At 40.0% G+C, this 17016-nt stretch overlaps 2 protein-coding genes across 4 annotated transcripts; one reads left to right on the top strand and one right to left on the bottom strand.

The window, feature by feature from the left end:
* Positions 1 to 439: 439 nt before the first annotated feature.
* Positions 440 to 5435, top strand: tmem26a (transmembrane protein 26a). Its single transcript, XM_020479986.2, has 6 exons — positions 440 to 681; positions 1411 to 1507; positions 1609 to 1698; positions 2738 to 2946; positions 3376 to 3455; positions 4546 to 5435. Exons 1-6 carry the CDS (start codon positions 488 to 490, stop codon positions 4938 to 4940), a joined length of 1065 nt encoding a protein of 354 aa, XP_020335575.1. The 5' UTR covers positions 440 to 487; the 3' UTR covers positions 4941 to 5435.
* Positions 5436 to 9973: 4538 nt separating this feature from the next.
* LOC109890002 (cyclin-dependent kinase 1-like) lies at positions 9974 to 15964 on the bottom strand. 3 transcript variants are annotated; one of them, XM_020481942.2, is made up of 8 exons: positions 15725 to 15964; positions 15212 to 15254; positions 14841 to 14997; positions 12962 to 13085; positions 12230 to 12400; positions 11069 to 11232; positions 10694 to 10835; positions 9974 to 10445 (listed from the first exon to the last, which is right to left on the bottom strand). In XM_020481942.2, the coding sequence occupies exons 1-8, from the start codon at positions 15746 to 15748 to the stop codon at positions 10332 to 10334; spliced, it is 939 nt and encodes a 312-aa protein (XP_020337531.1). In that variant the 5' UTR covers positions 15749 to 15964; the 3' UTR covers positions 9974 to 10331. The 3 variants fall into 3 exon arrangements, with proteins under 3 accessions (XP_020337531.1, XP_020337533.1, XP_020337532.1); XM_020481944.2 differs by having other exon boundaries at positions 15751 to 15964; XM_020481943.2 differs by having other exon boundaries at positions 15763 to 15963.
* Between the last annotated feature and the right edge of the window lie 1052 nt (positions 15965 to 17016).

The raw sequence follows: 17016 nt of genomic DNA, 5'->3' as shown, positions 1-17016 counted from the left end.
TACGTATTGCTTTTTGCGCTTCAGAGGGGGCAGAGTGAAAAGCCAGCAGCAGGCCGTGCAACACAATCCCTCTCCAAAACTACACATATTGGTTAGTAGAGACCCTCCTGAGTATTTTACACCCCACTTTAACTGAAACAGGTAGAAACGTTTTCAATCTACAGACCAATATCCTCAACATGTATGTCAAGATTGTATTTTTTCATTATTGGTCTATTTTGAAAGCCATATTTTTTTATTTGCTTTCATAAATTACCTATAGCATTTTCTTGGCCCAATTAAAGTGGCCATTGATTAAAATTCAATATCATTTGAATGCGTTATCCACATTGCAATGTTTTGGAATGCAGGCTTTTATTTTGAAGTTTTTATATTACCATACTAAAATGACGTCAATGTTTGTGCTGCTGCTGGAGTACAAGTGGCTGTGTGTGGGAGTTTCAGGAATAACGGGACACTAGCTGTCGAATCTTTACTCTTAAGTATTATGGCGTTTGTGGTCAGATTTTCGTGTGCGGTAGTTACTAGGTTGCTTTTCATTCTTATCTCACTCATCGGAGTTTGGAGAGTGACATTGGTTAAAGATGACAATATCTACTGGTTTATGACATTCCTCTTTCTACCTCTCGTTGTCGAAATGATAATAACTTTGAAAAGAAGAAAGGGAAAAGATTATAAATGGTAAGATGTTGTTCATTTATTTAGTCTTCTGAGTTGGCTTCGTACACTATTTTGCACATCATCATACTGTGCGTAATTTGTCATGTGCAGGCTATCCAGACATTTTAATCTTAAAGACATAACAGACAACTTAACAAGATAAAGTGATAAATTATTTTTTTCTGGGGAAGAATCCCATTCATTATTTTTTTTACTGTACAACTGACTACATCCCCCTTCCCCCTCCCTAGAGAGTCCTTATCCAGCTGCTTATCCCATTGTGCTAATAAAATGTCCTGGGACATATTAGGATAGGGTGGTACCCCTAGACTGAAGAATGACATGTCTGTCTGCCAGATCTCCCTCTGAGAGAACACTTCCTGTGCTCCCAAAATAATATGTGATTGTTTTGTCAAACATTATGATAAAGTCATAAAGAGGATAAAGTGGTTAGGAATATTTTCATTCTGGCATGTGTTGGTTCTATTTGGTGTTCATTATTTCATTATTTTACCACTGTGTTTTTTAAATTACACTTCACATTTTTTGTTGTAATTTTACATGCATTTTTTTCTCTCACTGCGTTATAATTTTTATGCTATTCTGCAGGCGTAAGATATAAAAAATATATATCCACAGAATATTGACCATGATTTGTGGAACACTTTGGATAGGTGCATGAATCTCTAAAATGCATGTGAATGGAATAAAGAGTTCATAAATCAAGTTCCTTTTCTCCTCCAACCCGAGGTTCTCGCCAGCCATTATGTTGTTCCTTGTCAGTATCATTCCATCCATCTGGATTCTGGAACTACATCATCAGCATCACAACTCTAGTGACCTCCAGGTACAGAAAACAGAGAAGGAGAGAATTCCCACAACTCCATGTTCAATGTATGCATGACAGTTATCAAACATTTACTTACAACTTAATTTATCTAATTTCAGTGCAAGAAACTGGACTCATGGGAAAATGTGAGAAGCATGATTTCTCGGAACGAAACGGTGGGGAATTTAACGGTTCAAACCTATCTAAAGGTAAATACTGGAACTGGTTTTAATTTCTTGACTATTTTGCCTTTTACCCTTTTGTATATACGCTACATGACCAAACATGGGCCGGCAGGGTAGCCTAGTGGTTAGAGCGTTGGACTAGTAACCGGAAAGTTGCAAGTTCAAACCCCCGAGCTGACAAGGTACAAATCTGTTGTTCTACCCCTGAACAGGCAGTTAACCCACTGTTCCTAGGCCATCATTGAAAATAAGAATTTGTTCTTAACTGACTTGCCTAGTTAAATACATTTAAAAATATATATATATATATGTTGACTTGTTGGAATGGCGGCATCCTGTGACGGTGCCACTTTGAAAGTCACAGAGCTCTTCAGTAAGGCCATTCTACTGCCAATGTTTGTCTATAGAGATCGCATGGCTGTGTGCTTGAAATAGCCGAATCCACTCATTTGAATGGGTGTCCATATACTCTTGTAGCCGAATTCCGTGTTTGTCATGATTTCTAACTAAATGTTTTTTGCCATTGTGCGTACCCAGAAATGCTTGTCTAGTGCAAATGTTTCCTTGCAATTATATATTCAGTGTATATTCTGACCATTCACTCAATATTTCATCATAGCATGAATCAAGTGACCAGAGTCTTATGATGTTGACCCTATAATGGGAAGCCCCGTGTTTGTCATGATTTCTAACTAAATGTTTTTTGCCATTGTGCGTACCCAGAAATGCTTGTCTAGTGCAAATGTTTCCTTGCAATTAGGGCCAGGACCCTTGACCTTAATCGAGAAATAAACATGCAAATATTCAGAAGACAAGTCCTTATGAAATCTATTCAGAAGGCCTTTCTGCACAGATGTATTTGGGAATACACAGTCAACGAGGGTGACATCTAAGTATACTTTTCATTATTAACATATAAGGTTATTTCTATGGCAGTGACATGGCTCTTAGAGGGTAATTAGCGGACTCTTCTTCCCTTCATATCCTGAGGCTTTCCAAAAGTACATTTTCTAGTGCTTATTATCTGTGGTTTGAACCTCTGTTCCTTCTCTTGACATTCAAGGGTCTTGACCAACTCTTGTCCACGGTTTGTCCCAACGACTGGATCCTGGCCCTCCATCAGATCCTTCTAATCCTACTCATCATAGGGAAGTGGCTCCTCCCACTGGGGGGCGGGGTCACACGGGAGGAGCTCTCCCAGCTCCTGCTCATCTTCGTTGGCACAGCAGCTGACATCTTGGAGTTCACCAGTGAAACACTGTCTGATGTCAAGTAGGTGTCGACCTTTCGATTGACTTTACTGACTGAGGCTAAAAGCTTGTCAGAGTATTTAAGAGCCTTTAGCAGACTTTACTAGATCCCAGTGTTCTCACATTAATCTGGTGACCAAACTGCCTTTAGTGGTGTGTTGAGTTTTTGCTCTATATAGACTTTTGTATCACAAGAAACGACAATACTGCAGTGCTACTTAAATATTTACTAGTTACACACTTACTAAGTTACTACTAAGTGCGCATGCAACGTTTTACTTACTAGTTACTAAATTGTAGCAGTAATGTAACAACCAGCGGTGGAATTCTCTCAAAATCACTCAGAGAATTCATCAATGTAAAATCCTAGAATTTACCTAAAAAACTAAAACCGTTAACAACAGTGCACATGCATTGACTTGTTGAGCTGTATGTTCCGTATTCCTCCCAGGGAAAACAGCCCTCAGCTGGTGTACATCATCTTGGCGGTGTGGACCTGGAGCATGTTACAGTTCCCTCTCCATCTGGCCGGTGGGTCTCTACATTTCATAATATTATTAATATCAGCAGTGAACTTAACTATCCTTGACTTTTGGCCAACAGACACAGGCTATTGGGATCTGTCTGAATGTTGAGGTTCGTATTCTTTAGGGTGAATTACAGATTTGATGTATTTTATATGCTGATGCCAAGACTTTCATGGTGGGTTTGAGGGTTCATTTTGAGTGGTACAGCCATATCATACACAACATTGTGGATGTCACATCTTTGAAGGCAAACCTTTCCTTCTCTGTTGTAGACATAGACCTGCAGAGAGCCTCCCCCCATGGCCCCACCAGCTTTCTCAAGTTATCTGTTTGTAGCATGACTGTGGCCAGAAAATACTCTTGTCAGTGGAGTATTGATAATGTTTTAGGTAAACTCAATATGGGATCTGTTTAGACTTTGGCTAAACATTTGAAAGGAGGCAAACTAGCTCTATCGTGGCCATGTTGCTACATAAACAGTTGAGCAGATTTGTTTGCTATCACCATTTTTACTTCCTACACAAACTGCAATGATCTCACCATTGGTTAAAGCAAACTTTATTTAGTACAGTCGGAAACTCAGTTTTATCATCAGTATGGCTAAAATTGGAAAATGCATCAACACATATGGACTCTTATATTGTGTACCGTACAGTGATTTGATCTGTCAGCTTTATAAACAGATTAAGGCTCACTTCTTCTTCGGTTCTTCATTGCTTGGCAGATGGATTAGTCTATTGACAGGCAAACTGCCAATAACCCAGACCTCCTGAAATCCATTATAGCCATGTGGCGAAACAATTCAGGGTTGAGGATCATAAAGAGTTCATTGCAGCCTCCCTTGTTCTCAGACCACACCTTATCTACTGAATTATTCACAACCTGAAATGATTTACTAGAAGCGGATATGTAACCATCCACTCAACACACATAATATTAAGAGGATGCACTTAGAATATGCAATTCTATATATCTACAATTGGCCTGTTGAAGACCTCAATGGAAAATACTTCAGGCCTTCAGCCCTAGATAACAACAATATGTGAACATTTTTAAAACTCAACTCGTGTGTGTGTGTGTGTGTGTGTCCTTAGTGGTGAACTCAAAGCCAGAAAGTGAGGGTGAAGGCCAAGGCGATTCCCTCCTGACCATGCACAGCACAGACATATGGAGCATCATTGAGAGCCTATTCATCCAGGATGGCCCTTTCCTTGTGGTCCGGCTCACCGTCATGACCTACTTTGATGTCTTTCACCAGATGTTGGTGTTCTTTACCATTAAAAACTTCCTGGTGGTCATCCTGAACTTCTACCGGCTGGCCGTCATATGCCAGAACTACAGACCTGTAGTCAGGTCCAGAAGCAGCAGTAATATCCCTGATTGTAGTAGGGTAGAGGTGGAGAGGAAGTATGGGGAGGGGAGGTTGGAGAGAGACAAGGTTCCTGCCTCTGCTTTGGAGGAAGTTAATACAGAAAGTACCATTACGTAGTGCACTGTTTATACAATGCACAAGTTCAATATTGGACAGGATTTGTGAGTTCAAAAGCTGGAATTAATTATCTGACTTGACATTTCCATGCGTAAAGAGAAGGAGAGACAGAAACCGTTTAAAAGTCACAAGCATATATTCCATTTCAGCTCAGCTGATTTTCTACAGTATTTTAACTTTTTTGTAATGTTTTTACCCCTTTGACAAAAATGACATGGCTTAGAAGTTTACCCCCAAAGGTATGTGGAATAGAATTTAAAAAAATTGTTAGCAAACAAAGAGTATGACTGAAAAGGTAGGCAGCCAAATGTAACTGTCCACAGCTGACAAAATCTACCCAATTTTGTTTTCCAATGGGTTGCTTTTGACGATGGGAAAAGGTGTGATTATGCAGTGGATTCGGAAAGTATTCAGACCCCTTCCCATTTTCCACATTTTGTTACGTTACAGACTTATTCTAAAATTGATTAAATAAAATGTTCCTCATCAATCTACACACAAAACCCCATAAGGACAAAGTGAAAACAGGTTTTTGGGAAATACCTTATTGACATAAGTATTCAGACCCTTTGCTATGAGACTCGAAATTGAGCTCAGGTGCCTCCTGTTTCCATTGATCATCCTTGAGATGTTTCTACAACATGATTGGAGTCCACCTGTGGTAAATTCAATTGATTGGTCATGATTTGGAAAGGCACACACCTGTCTATATAAGGTCCCACAGTAGACAGTTCATGTCAGAGAAAAAACCAAGCCATGAGGTCAAAGGAATTGTCCATAGAGCTCAGAGACAGGATTGTGTCAAGGCACAGATCTGGGGAAGGGTACCAAAACATTTCTGCAGCATTGAAGGTACCCAAGGTACAATAGCCTTCATCATTCTTAAATGGAAGAAGTTTGGAACCACCAAGACTGAGCAATCGGGAGGGAGGTGACCAAGAACCCGATGGTCACTCTGACAGTGCTCCAGAGTTCCTCTGTGGAGATGGGAGAACCTTCCAGAAGGACAACCATCTATGCAGCACTCCCCCAATCAAGCCTTTATGGTAGAGTGGCCAGACGGAAGCTACTCCTCAGTAAAAGGGACATGACAGCCGCTTGGAGTTTGCCAAAAGGAACCTAAAGGACTCTCAGACCATGAGAAACAAGATTCTCTGGTCTAATGAAACCATGCCAAGCGTCACGTCTGAAGAAAACCTGGCACCATCCCTACAGTGAAGCATGGTGGTGGCTGCATCATGTTGTGGGGATGTTTTTCAGCGTCATGAACTGGGAGACGAGTCAGGATCGAGGGAAAGATGAACAAACAAAGTACAGAGAGATCCTTGATGAAAACCTGGTCCACAGAGTGCTCAGAACCTCAGTCTGGGGTGAAGGTTCACCTTCCAACAGGACAACAACACTAATCACACAGCCAAGACAACACAGGAGTGGCTTCGGGACAAGTCTCTGAATGTCCTTGAGTGGCCAAGCCAGAGCCGGACATGATCCCAATCGAATATCTCTAGAGAAACCTGAAAATAGCTGTGCAGCGACACTCCTGATCCAACCTGACAGAGCTTGAGAGGATCTGCTGAGAATGGGAGAAACTCCACAAATACAGCTGTGCCAAGCTTGTAGCGTCATACCCAAGAAGACTTTAATTGCTGCCAAAGGTGCTTCAACAAAGTACTGAGTAAAGTGTCTGAATACTTATGTAAATGTGATATTTCAGTTTTTTATTTTTAATACGTTGGCAAAAAAAATGCTAAAAACATGTTTTTCTTTGTCATTATGGGGTATTGTGATGTCATTATGGGGTATTGTGATGTCATTATGGGGTATTGTGTGTAGATTGATGAGGGGGAAAAAAACAATTTAATCCATTTTAGAATAAGGCTGTAACATAACAAAATTTGGAAAAAGTCAAGGGGTCTGAATCCTTTCCGAATGCGCTGTATGTTACTGTACTGTAATACGCCTGGTTGAATTGAGCTTAGAATTTCATAGGGGTGAAATGGCAGGCAGTTTCATTTGTAGTTTCTTCGTTTAAATGTATTCATATTCTTTATTTCCATGCAGGTAGATTGTTTTTTGTATTTTACATTATTTCAATCATTGAATAAAATGTATTCAGTGTTTTATTCAGTGAACATATTTTAGACTTGACCATTTGTACTATCTGGGTAGTCAACATACAGCAGATTTGGGAGGTCTTTATTGTTTGCATTCATTTTTAACAAAAGCTGCAAATCAATCCAAAGTCAAGACCTTATCAATTAAGCCTCATTGTTGGGCATTATTTCTGGGTGCTTGTAAGTGTCTGTCCCTATTCTTCCACATCGCCTAAGAGCCTGTACGTTATTTATGATGAGGGATACCTGGAGAATGTCGGACCTCTCTGAAATAATAATGTTTGGCCTAATAATTCAAACATAAACTGGACAGCAAAATGCATGCCTACTGTTTACCCTCAACCCTAGGACAGACCAGAGCATTAGATATGCAGTTTTAGAACTGTTTTTGTTTTTTAAGCATTACATCGCAAAGTAACCAGAAGGTTGTGGAGCTGGGACACCAGGTGGGTGCAATTCATTATCAGGTAGAACAGAAACCCTATGAGGGCTGGAGCCTGCTGGTTAAGAGTTGAATACACATGGCCTATAGCATCGGGCACACATTGAGATATAATAAGCAACTTTGAGCAATATGACATTTAATTGATTACAAATTACATGACCCTCCCCCTCCTCTGACTCAAATTGAGAAAGCATGACATCCCCCATTTTCCTCTGGGTAACAATGTTGTACATTTCGACCACTCCCTAAATGGGGTCACAGCCCGGGTTATCTTTACATCACAGAATGACTGTACTCTCTCTCTATGGTGTCCTCAGTGAGAACATTGCAGCAAACTATGGGCTCTATTCAATGCATATCACGGAAGTTCAGCGTTACAGCGTGATTGAAATTTAAAGGCAATGTTTTCGGCAAAGGCTGTATTTGTCAGCTCAATTGGAAATGATCTTAAAATATCTATCGGGCAATCTGTAACGCTTCTGGGGCTGAAGTCCAGATACTGTATGATAAATGTCACGTTGTAGATATCGCTTCACATTACATTCATGTTAACGGCTCTCGTCAGAATGTAGGTCAATGTATAAATGGCATTTTATTCTGGGTGAGGATGATTTATGAAAAACAAACGGAATATATTCAACAGAAATACATTATTCTATCTCTCATGCAGCAGCCTTTTGTTTTTAAATTGAAAGCCTGCTGTTTTATTTTCAACACTTGCCATTTATAAACAATGAGTGACAGGCCAAGAATACAAAAGACCAAGCATCTAGAATGCCACATAACAAATCAGTATTCATGTGAATTCAATTCACTCCCACTCATCTGTGCTTCTTTGTTGGAAGTGCCTGCAGTTTAGCCCAATGCATGAAGGAAACGAAGAAAATACCTCTTCCTGCACAACAGTGATCAATTAGGCACAAGGGGAGCGTTCTTTTATAAAAGTGTGGGAATTTTATAAGAGATTATTTTATAAAATTCCCACACTTCTCTAGGCATTGTCCGATAACCTGCCCAGTCATGCACAAAATGTGTATCTGGAAGACAGACTATTTCATTTATCCTGAGATCGGAATTACAATAGCATCACTTAACTAAATATGGTAGGATACAATGAGCTAGTCCACTTTAGAACATTGCTTAACCCAGTGCAGTCAACATTCTGTATCATATTGTACAACAGCTGATGAAACACTGTAAAAGTGTGAAAAAAATGTGATCTGTGTTATTTTGCATGGATGGCGTTTTGGCTTGCCAGGTGACATCACCAGGTGGTATAAGTTAATAGGCCAATAACAACTACAGTTCCAAACCGCTCTGCCAATAGAACAATTTCACGGCCGTGTCATGAAAAGTTGCACCAGAAAGGGGTTTACATCGAAGTGAATAGAGAATCCTCCAACCTCAAATGCAGCTGGTGTAAATTAACACTTAATTCGATGGTTATGGTCAACATCGCAGATGTCATCGGAGGATTGATTACCTAGCAAGTTAGCAAGCCAGCGAGGCAAGAAATCACCAACAGAGGTAGATAAACCCAGAAAAATAATATACTCTAACATACTGTAGCTATAGTCATCACTCACTTAAGTTTGTCAAGGTCCCGCAATCAGCATTCACTATCCTGCTAGTTTATTGAGAATGCGTGCGTGTAAACAATATTGCTATAACAGCTTGTTTTCAGGTTACATATGCCTCCTCCACTCAGAATATTGATTCACACTGTGGTTAATGCACCGCTTTGGTGCCCTTCCCCCTGAGAAATATCAAATTTTTATAAACAATTACAGAAAAAACTAGTAGAGTAAGGTACTTGTCATCCAGAAACTATTTGATATTGAGAACTGCTACAATGGGCATTTAATGTTATTAAAATCAAATGTGGTCATTTCCTAGTCTCCAACGCATCCTTTTAACATAGGGGAACCCCCCCGTCCTGCTAGGGAAGACATCCACAACTGACCACCTTATTTACATTTGAGTCGTGTAGCAGATGGTAGCATAGAGGGATTCATAGTAGCAATTGGGGTTAAGTGCATTGCTTAAGGGCACAGACAGATTTTTCACCAAGTCATCTCATGGATTCAAACCAGCGACCTTTGGGTCACTGGCCCAACACTCTTAACCGCTAGGCTATATGCCGCCTCAATGGAGGACCATGTATGACATCAAGTAAAACCAGGCAGGATGCACACGGATTAATTCCAGTTTGGGAATATATGCAACTGTCAAGAAAAGCATTACACAACTTTAAAACAAATGCAGTATAGGTTGGCCAACTAAAACTCGCTCTAAAAAGGAATCTAACAGAGTTTCCTTCTACCAGCCAGAAAAAAAATACTGTGTTGGAGGAACAGGTTAGTTTTTTAAATCCCAGTATAATACATTTTCTTACTCCAGCTCTTAAAACAAATGGTTTGGTACTGGTTTTAAACAAGTCTAGAGGAAGAATTATGTTAAAACCTGATACGGTATGCCTGGCAAAAAAATACACACTTGAAAGCGTCAAACAACGCAGGAATCCTGCAACAGTAACAGTTATTATTCCCCAATAAAAAATGTTTTACAAACACACAACTTAAAAGTAACGGATCTAGAAAAGTGCACTTTATTGAAAATATACTACTTTTGAATGTAACCTTTAGTACGTGTCACTTTAGATCCAAACCGGTTTCGTTTTTTAAACGCTATTTACAGAATAATGATTAATATTACCGGTAGATAGAAAAAGGACAAACAAAGAAAAAACAAACATACAAACAAAAACAGACGATCAATATGCTTCCATAATTGTACTATTTTTCAGGTCCTTTGAGTCGAGCTGTGTGGCATTTACATCTTGACCGTGCTGGCAGGTAGAGTGGTTTTGTCCAGGTCGTCAAAGTATGGATGGCTCATTGCCTGTCTGGCAGAGATCCTCTTGGGTGGGTCATAGATTAGTGTTTTCTTTAAGAGAGTGAGAAAAAAAAAATCACTTCATAACCTTCTACAGAAGGTAGGACATGGTCATATGTATATGTATCCTAAAGGCTACTGCTGGGCTGACGGAACAATAGGTCACTTCAATATCACTAATGCTATCCCCCCAAAAAACACAACCAGCCGCTTGAAAAAGACACGTGAGCACAGGGCTTCTACAGCAACAATGTTTCAATCTAAATCAAATCAAATCAAGGAGAATGGTGAAATCTTACAGCGAGCAGATCAATGCCTTTCTTGTCCAGGTTCTTCACCATGGAAGACAGGTTCCCAGACTTCCACTTGGGGAACGTGTTCTTGTAGTCAGGCAGAGACTCAACCTCTGGCCAGATGTCATTGTTGGGAGTACCAAGGGTCCTGAAACAGGAGGAGACAACGATGCTTGATAAATACTTCACCCAAGCCAATGTGGTATGTCCATCATGGAGCAATTGTCTGTTGACTGTGTCAATAATTTGGGATGGCTCGTTGCTCACAACAGATCAAGCAAATGTCCTAATCTAGCATAAAAACATTGATTAACCAACGTAGATGTTGCTACTAGTAGGATTGGGTATATTACAGATGTGTATACTCTTATGCAAATAGACCTGAAGATCCTGAAAAGCTGGTCTATCTCTGAGTCTCCGTGGAAAAGTGGTTTCTTTGTAGCCAACTCTGCAAAGATGGTCCCAATACTCCAGACATCCACAGGGGTGGAGTACCGTGGGGCCCCCAGCAGCACCTCAGGAGCCCTGTACCACAGTGTCACAACCTGGACACAAAGACACAGTTAATGACCTTATTAACGTGTGCATACACACCCCTTATGATAGCATTGTAAAGTTAAGCTATCTGCTAATTAGTGACGTGCAGCTGGCGGACAAGTTATTCTTTTTGAACAACTTTTTAATGACTCGAGACTCCAAATTAATTTCAGAGTAACTTGTTCGTTTCATTTTTTTCGTTGGACATGCTGGACACAATGAATTCTACAACAGGGTTAATATGCACTCCTCCGCCTCAGTGGCTCCGGAGACATTGCTCCGACCAGCAAATGTCCATCATGCGCGCTAGGGAAATTAGATCATGATGCAGGCAGCATAGAGGAGAAAAACATGTTTAGAACTGATAACTTATAGCATGGCGCAAGAATGTATGATATTAATTGATTATTGAATTTTAACTCGATGGACACAGCTTTGTACAACCAAAATTCACAGCCTGCCATTGCGCAACACTCAGTTAAAATCTATAATAATCTGATTGCGGACACAACTAGACCTCATTTAAAAAAGGTATCAGTAAACAATATGTTTTGTATGCCTAGCAATCACAAATGTACATTGTCTGAAGCAAAGATATACAAGTCTGTCACAAATGAAAGGTCCAATAACAAGCCACCTATGGTGAACGAGAGGCTTGTAGAATCATGATTCTATCTAGTTTTTTTGTTCATCCTTTGCCAGTAGGGGCTTCTGCGTGCTCTGGGTATTACTAAATCAAAATTGTATTTAACTGACTTGCCTACTTAATTAAAGGTTAAAAAATTCTTATTTACTACCCCGGCCAACATTGGGCCAATTGTGCGCTGCCCTATGGGACTCCCAATCATGGCCGCATGTGATACAGCCCAGATGAATGAAATGAGTCGAAAGATCTGTTATTTTGACAGAATGAGTTGAAAAGATCTGAGTCAGTAAAAATAGCCCAACTTCCCATCACTACTGCAATTGCTCTTTGGAAATGAACTACGTGGTGTTCTGGCTTACCTCGTGGGTATATACCCGGACTGGCACCCCGAAAGCCCTGGCCAACCCAAAGTCTGCCAGCTTAATCACTCCCTTGTTGTCAATCAGCAGGTTCTGAGGTTTCAGGTCTCTGTGGAGGACCCTTCTACAGTGGCAGAACAGGATGCCTTCCAAGATCTGGTACAGATAGCTCTGGATGGATGGGAGATTGCAACAGAGGGTTAAAATGAACCTACGAGCAAGAAAACAATTAGTTTAGTCTGACAACTTGGACTAAAACACTAAGTTGGTATACCATAAAACTTTCAATTAATAGCCTGGGCATTTATTTGCGTCAATCACTGAGCACAACCGGTACCTATTAAAAGAGTCTTCTAGTTGAGCTAGGTGTCTGGTTTCAACAGTAGCGTGCAGTCTGACTGAAAGCCCAAAGCCAGCCTGTACTAAAAGCAAAGTCGGAGGCCCTACGGTCACTTAGTGGTGTTCCATCTCCTTCGCTTTCACCCTGATAATTTTGTGAGAATATCAGAACTGTGTCCATGGTAACCTCAAACAATTCATTTAGACTCTGTGTTTATTTGCCGAATTTGTGCAGATACCCGGCTATTAAAAGGGTCAGGTGGCTATTTGAGACTTTGCGTTTAATTGAAGTTTCACAGTACTCAGTAGTATCAAGAGCAGATAGTGAAAAAAAAGGACATCAAAACAGGGTTGTATGCCTCATGACTGTCATGCCCTCAGTGGGGCCCATACCTTCACAAGCATGGGGTCCATGTACTGGCCCGAGGGGATAGAGTCTAGGTATTTCTTCAGGTCCATGGACAGGAACTCAAAGATGAGGTACAGTCTGGACTCCTGCATCAGCACATCTAGAAGCCTGTTTGGAAACAAAACACATGGGAAACAAACAGGCTATTTAATTACAGTTGAAGTCAGAAGTCTACATACACTTAGGTTGGAGTCATTAAAACTTGTTTTTCAACCACTCCAAATTTATTATTAACAAACTATAGTTTTGGCAGGTCGGTTAGGACATCTACTTTGTGCACGACACAAGTAATTTTCCCAACAATTGTTTACACAGATTATTTCACTGTATCACAATTCCAGTGGGTCAGAAGTCAACATACACTAAGTTGACCGACGTTAAACAGCTTGGAAAATTCCAGAAAATGATGTCATGGCTTTAGAAGCTTCTGATAGGCTAATTGACATCACTTGAGTCAATTGGAGGTGTACCTGTGGATGCATTTCAATTCCTAAGAAATCAGCCAAGACCCCAGAAAAACAACTGTAGACCTCCACAAGTCTGGTTCATCCTTGAGAGCAATTTCCATATGCATGAAGGTACCACGTTCATCTGTACAAACAATAGTACACACGTATAAACACCATGGGACCACGCAGCAGTCATACCGCTCAGGATGGAGACGCGTCGCCTAGAGATGAACGTACTTTGGTGCGAAATGTGCAAATCAATCCCAGAACAGCAAAGGACCTTGTGAAGATGCTGGAGGAAACAGGTACAAAAGAACCTATATCCACAGTAAAATGAGTCCTATATCGACATAACCTAAGGGCCCTCAGAAAGGAAGAAGCCACTGCTCCAAAACTGCCATAAAAAAGACAGACTGCGGTTTGCAACTGCACACGGGGACAAAAATCTTACTTTTTGGGGTAATATCCTCTGGTCTGATGAAACAAAAATAGAACTGTTTGGTCATAATGACCAGCGTTATGTTTAGAGGAAAAAGGGGAAGCTTGCACACTGAAGAACACCATCCCAACCGTGAAGTACGGGGGTCGCAGCAACATGCTGTTGGGGTGCTTTGCTGCAGGAGGGACTGGCGCACTTCACAAAATAGATGGCATCATGAGGATGGAAAGGTATGTGGATATATTGAAGCTACATCTCCAGACAGGAAGTTAAAGCTTGGTCGCAAATGAGTCTTCCAAAGGGACAATGACCCCAAGCATACTTGTGGCAAAGTTGCGTAAGAACAACAAAGTCAAGGTATTGGAGTGGCCATCACAAAGCCCTGACCTCAATCCTATAGAAAATGTGTGGGCAGAACTGAAAAAACATGTGAGCAAGGAGGCCTACAAACATGACTCGGTTACACCAGCTCTGTCAAGAGAAATGGGCCAAAATACACCAAACTTATTGTGGGACACTTGTGGAAGGCTAACCAAAAAATTTGACCCAAGTTAAACAATTTAAAGGCAATGCTACCAAATACTAATTGAGTGTATGTAAACTTCTGACCCACTGGGAATGTGATGAAATAAATAAAGCTGAAATAAATCTCTATTATTCTGACATTTCACATTCTTAAAATAAAGTGGTGATCCTACCTGAACTAAGACAGGGGATTTTTACTAGGATTAAATGTCAGGAATTGTGAAAAACAGTTTAAATATATTTGGCTAAGGTGTATGTAAACTTCTGACTTCAACTGTATGTATACACTAGACAGATAAATATGATATGACAAATACTAGACTTGACCTGGCCTTTTTTGGCATAATGAAGTTTTGAACTGATAAGACAAACCACATGTTTACTTCTCTTGCTGCCTGGCTACTGTAAACACTTTAAGAACCCCACAGACACAAACAGACTGTTACATACTGTACAACATTAGGGTGCGCTAGCTCTTTGAGAAGAGAGATCTCTCTAACAGCAGTGCTTGGCACTCCCTCCTCCTCACTCTCCAGACGAATCTTCTTCATTGCCACCACCTGGCCTGTCGTCTTGTGTCTGCCTTTATACACAACCCCATAGGTACCTGGAAATCACAGGCACAACTCATTCTTTACTATGGTGTGTAGCTAGTAATTGACGTGATGAATAAGGTATAGTGAATAGGTTGTCATAACTAAAGGAAGACAATCAAATGACATGCACATAAGTCTAGCTAGAGTTGACTCCGAGTGGAGTTTTGGGGGAAACAAACGAAAGCTTTTTTTTTTTTAAACGAACCAAAGTTATACATAACTTACCCTCTCCGATTTTCTCTATTTTCACGTAATCGTCCATTGTTTCCTGAAAAAAAAAACAGGCTAGGTTTGCTACAAAACAAACCAATTATGCCATTTCAAATGAACGACAATTCAAAAATAGCAAACTGTGTTTGTTTTTGTTAACACGTTTCATAGCTAACGTTAGTGCTAACTGTCCATCTTAAAAGTGATAGGAAATTAAGCAATACATTCAGCGAATGTAAAAAACAAACAGATCTAGCTAACGCGTTAGCTGGCTAATTTAACTAACGTTACCGTAGCTAGCTAGACAACTGAACTAGATAGACATTTCATTAACTAGCATCATTATTCGATAGCAAAAACGAATCAGTAAAACCATACATTACTTTGTGACGTGACATCTTTAGTAATAATTTTAAATATCCTTGTTTTTACATGCTGTGCAAATGTTTCCTCAATGCAAGCGAGTTAACTAGCTAAATTGTAAATGCCATGATGACAACTACTAACAATACAATCGACCAAACAAACCTTGTAACTAAAAATGTGACACATACATATATAGCTACCTTCCAATATCGTTGTGTAACTTGACTGTAGCTAAGTTAACTAGCTGGGTGGAAAATGAGTGTGGCTCTCTTGCAGTCAGCTACGTTTACAGTACTGAGTGGGTGCATTCTTTTCGAATTGGCCGCGGCGCTTCAGGCTTTCAAAACCAAGCAATCACGTCGCTCGCTGTCTTTCAAAAGCACCAATCGGGAGGAGTCCAGCTCGAAGCGGGATTTTATGGTTTTAAAGCGCGGTGGTGTCGGGAAATGTTTATGGATGAATAAATAATGAGGATTTTTTTTAGGGGAATGTACCTTCATTTGCCTGATTATTGAAAGAACTTGTTAGCAAAACAGTTTTCACTCAAAAGCATTTTGTCAGACATTTAAAAAATAAAAAGTCCATATTGGTTCAACTTAAAATCGTTTGAAATGTAGATTGGTTACCAGTATATTCATTAATTGTTTAAAAATATATATAATAATCAACCCTGGTCAAAGTAAAATCAAATATTTTTTTATAAATAACCTCACTATTCTATTAGTGGTAATAGGCTACAACAGCGTTTCCCAAACTCGGTCATTCCACATAATATTTTCAGTAGAGGACATGTTGGTTCACTGGTCACATGTATTTAGAGCACACAGATGACCCGGAAGTAGGCATACTAGGGATGCACAGGTATGGAGAGTACAGAAATAATTTTATGCCCTGGGATGCTTTTATGGAATTTTTACTATGTTACTATGTTTATATCTTTGCTGCTAATAAATGGACAAAAGACCCAACCAAACAGCTACTTGCATTTATGAACATTTGCAGATTGAAATTCCGTGCTAGAGTGGCTATAGGAGCTTTTGACTAGGTAGCCACTGCAATACCAATTACATTCCCCCTGAGCTCTTTTGGGTTGACCCTTTTTAGACTATGCACCCTTTTCAAGTAGTCAAACCTATGGGTCAAACACCAGGGCCATGTCCTAACTTGTCAAAAATGCCTGGCTTCAGGAAGTTTAACAGTCAACAAATGGAGAGAGAAAAATGTGACCTGAGTTTCCCCCCATATTTTGAATAATTATTAATCTCTTACAATGACACAAAATGTGAACAATTACATGAAAATAACACTCCATCTGCAAATAAATTATGTTATGCATTTTAGAACGAAGGAAAACATCTTAGAGTTAATTACAAAAGAAGATGAATAAAGGAGTTCAACAGAGCATAAATTATTGTTGCTTTTGGGGTTACATTAATTATGCATAGTGAAGTGCT

The sequence above is a fragment of the Oncorhynchus kisutch genome, linkage group LG4 (genome assembly GCF_002021735.2).
Source record: "Oncorhynchus kisutch isolate 150728-3 linkage group LG4, Okis_V2, whole genome shotgun sequence".
In the NCBI taxonomy this organism is placed as follows: Eukaryota; Metazoa; Chordata; class Actinopteri; order Salmoniformes; family Salmonidae; genus Oncorhynchus; species Oncorhynchus kisutch.
The sequence above is the reverse complement of the archived record's forward strand: the minus strand, read 5'-3'. Positions and strand labels throughout refer to the sequence as shown.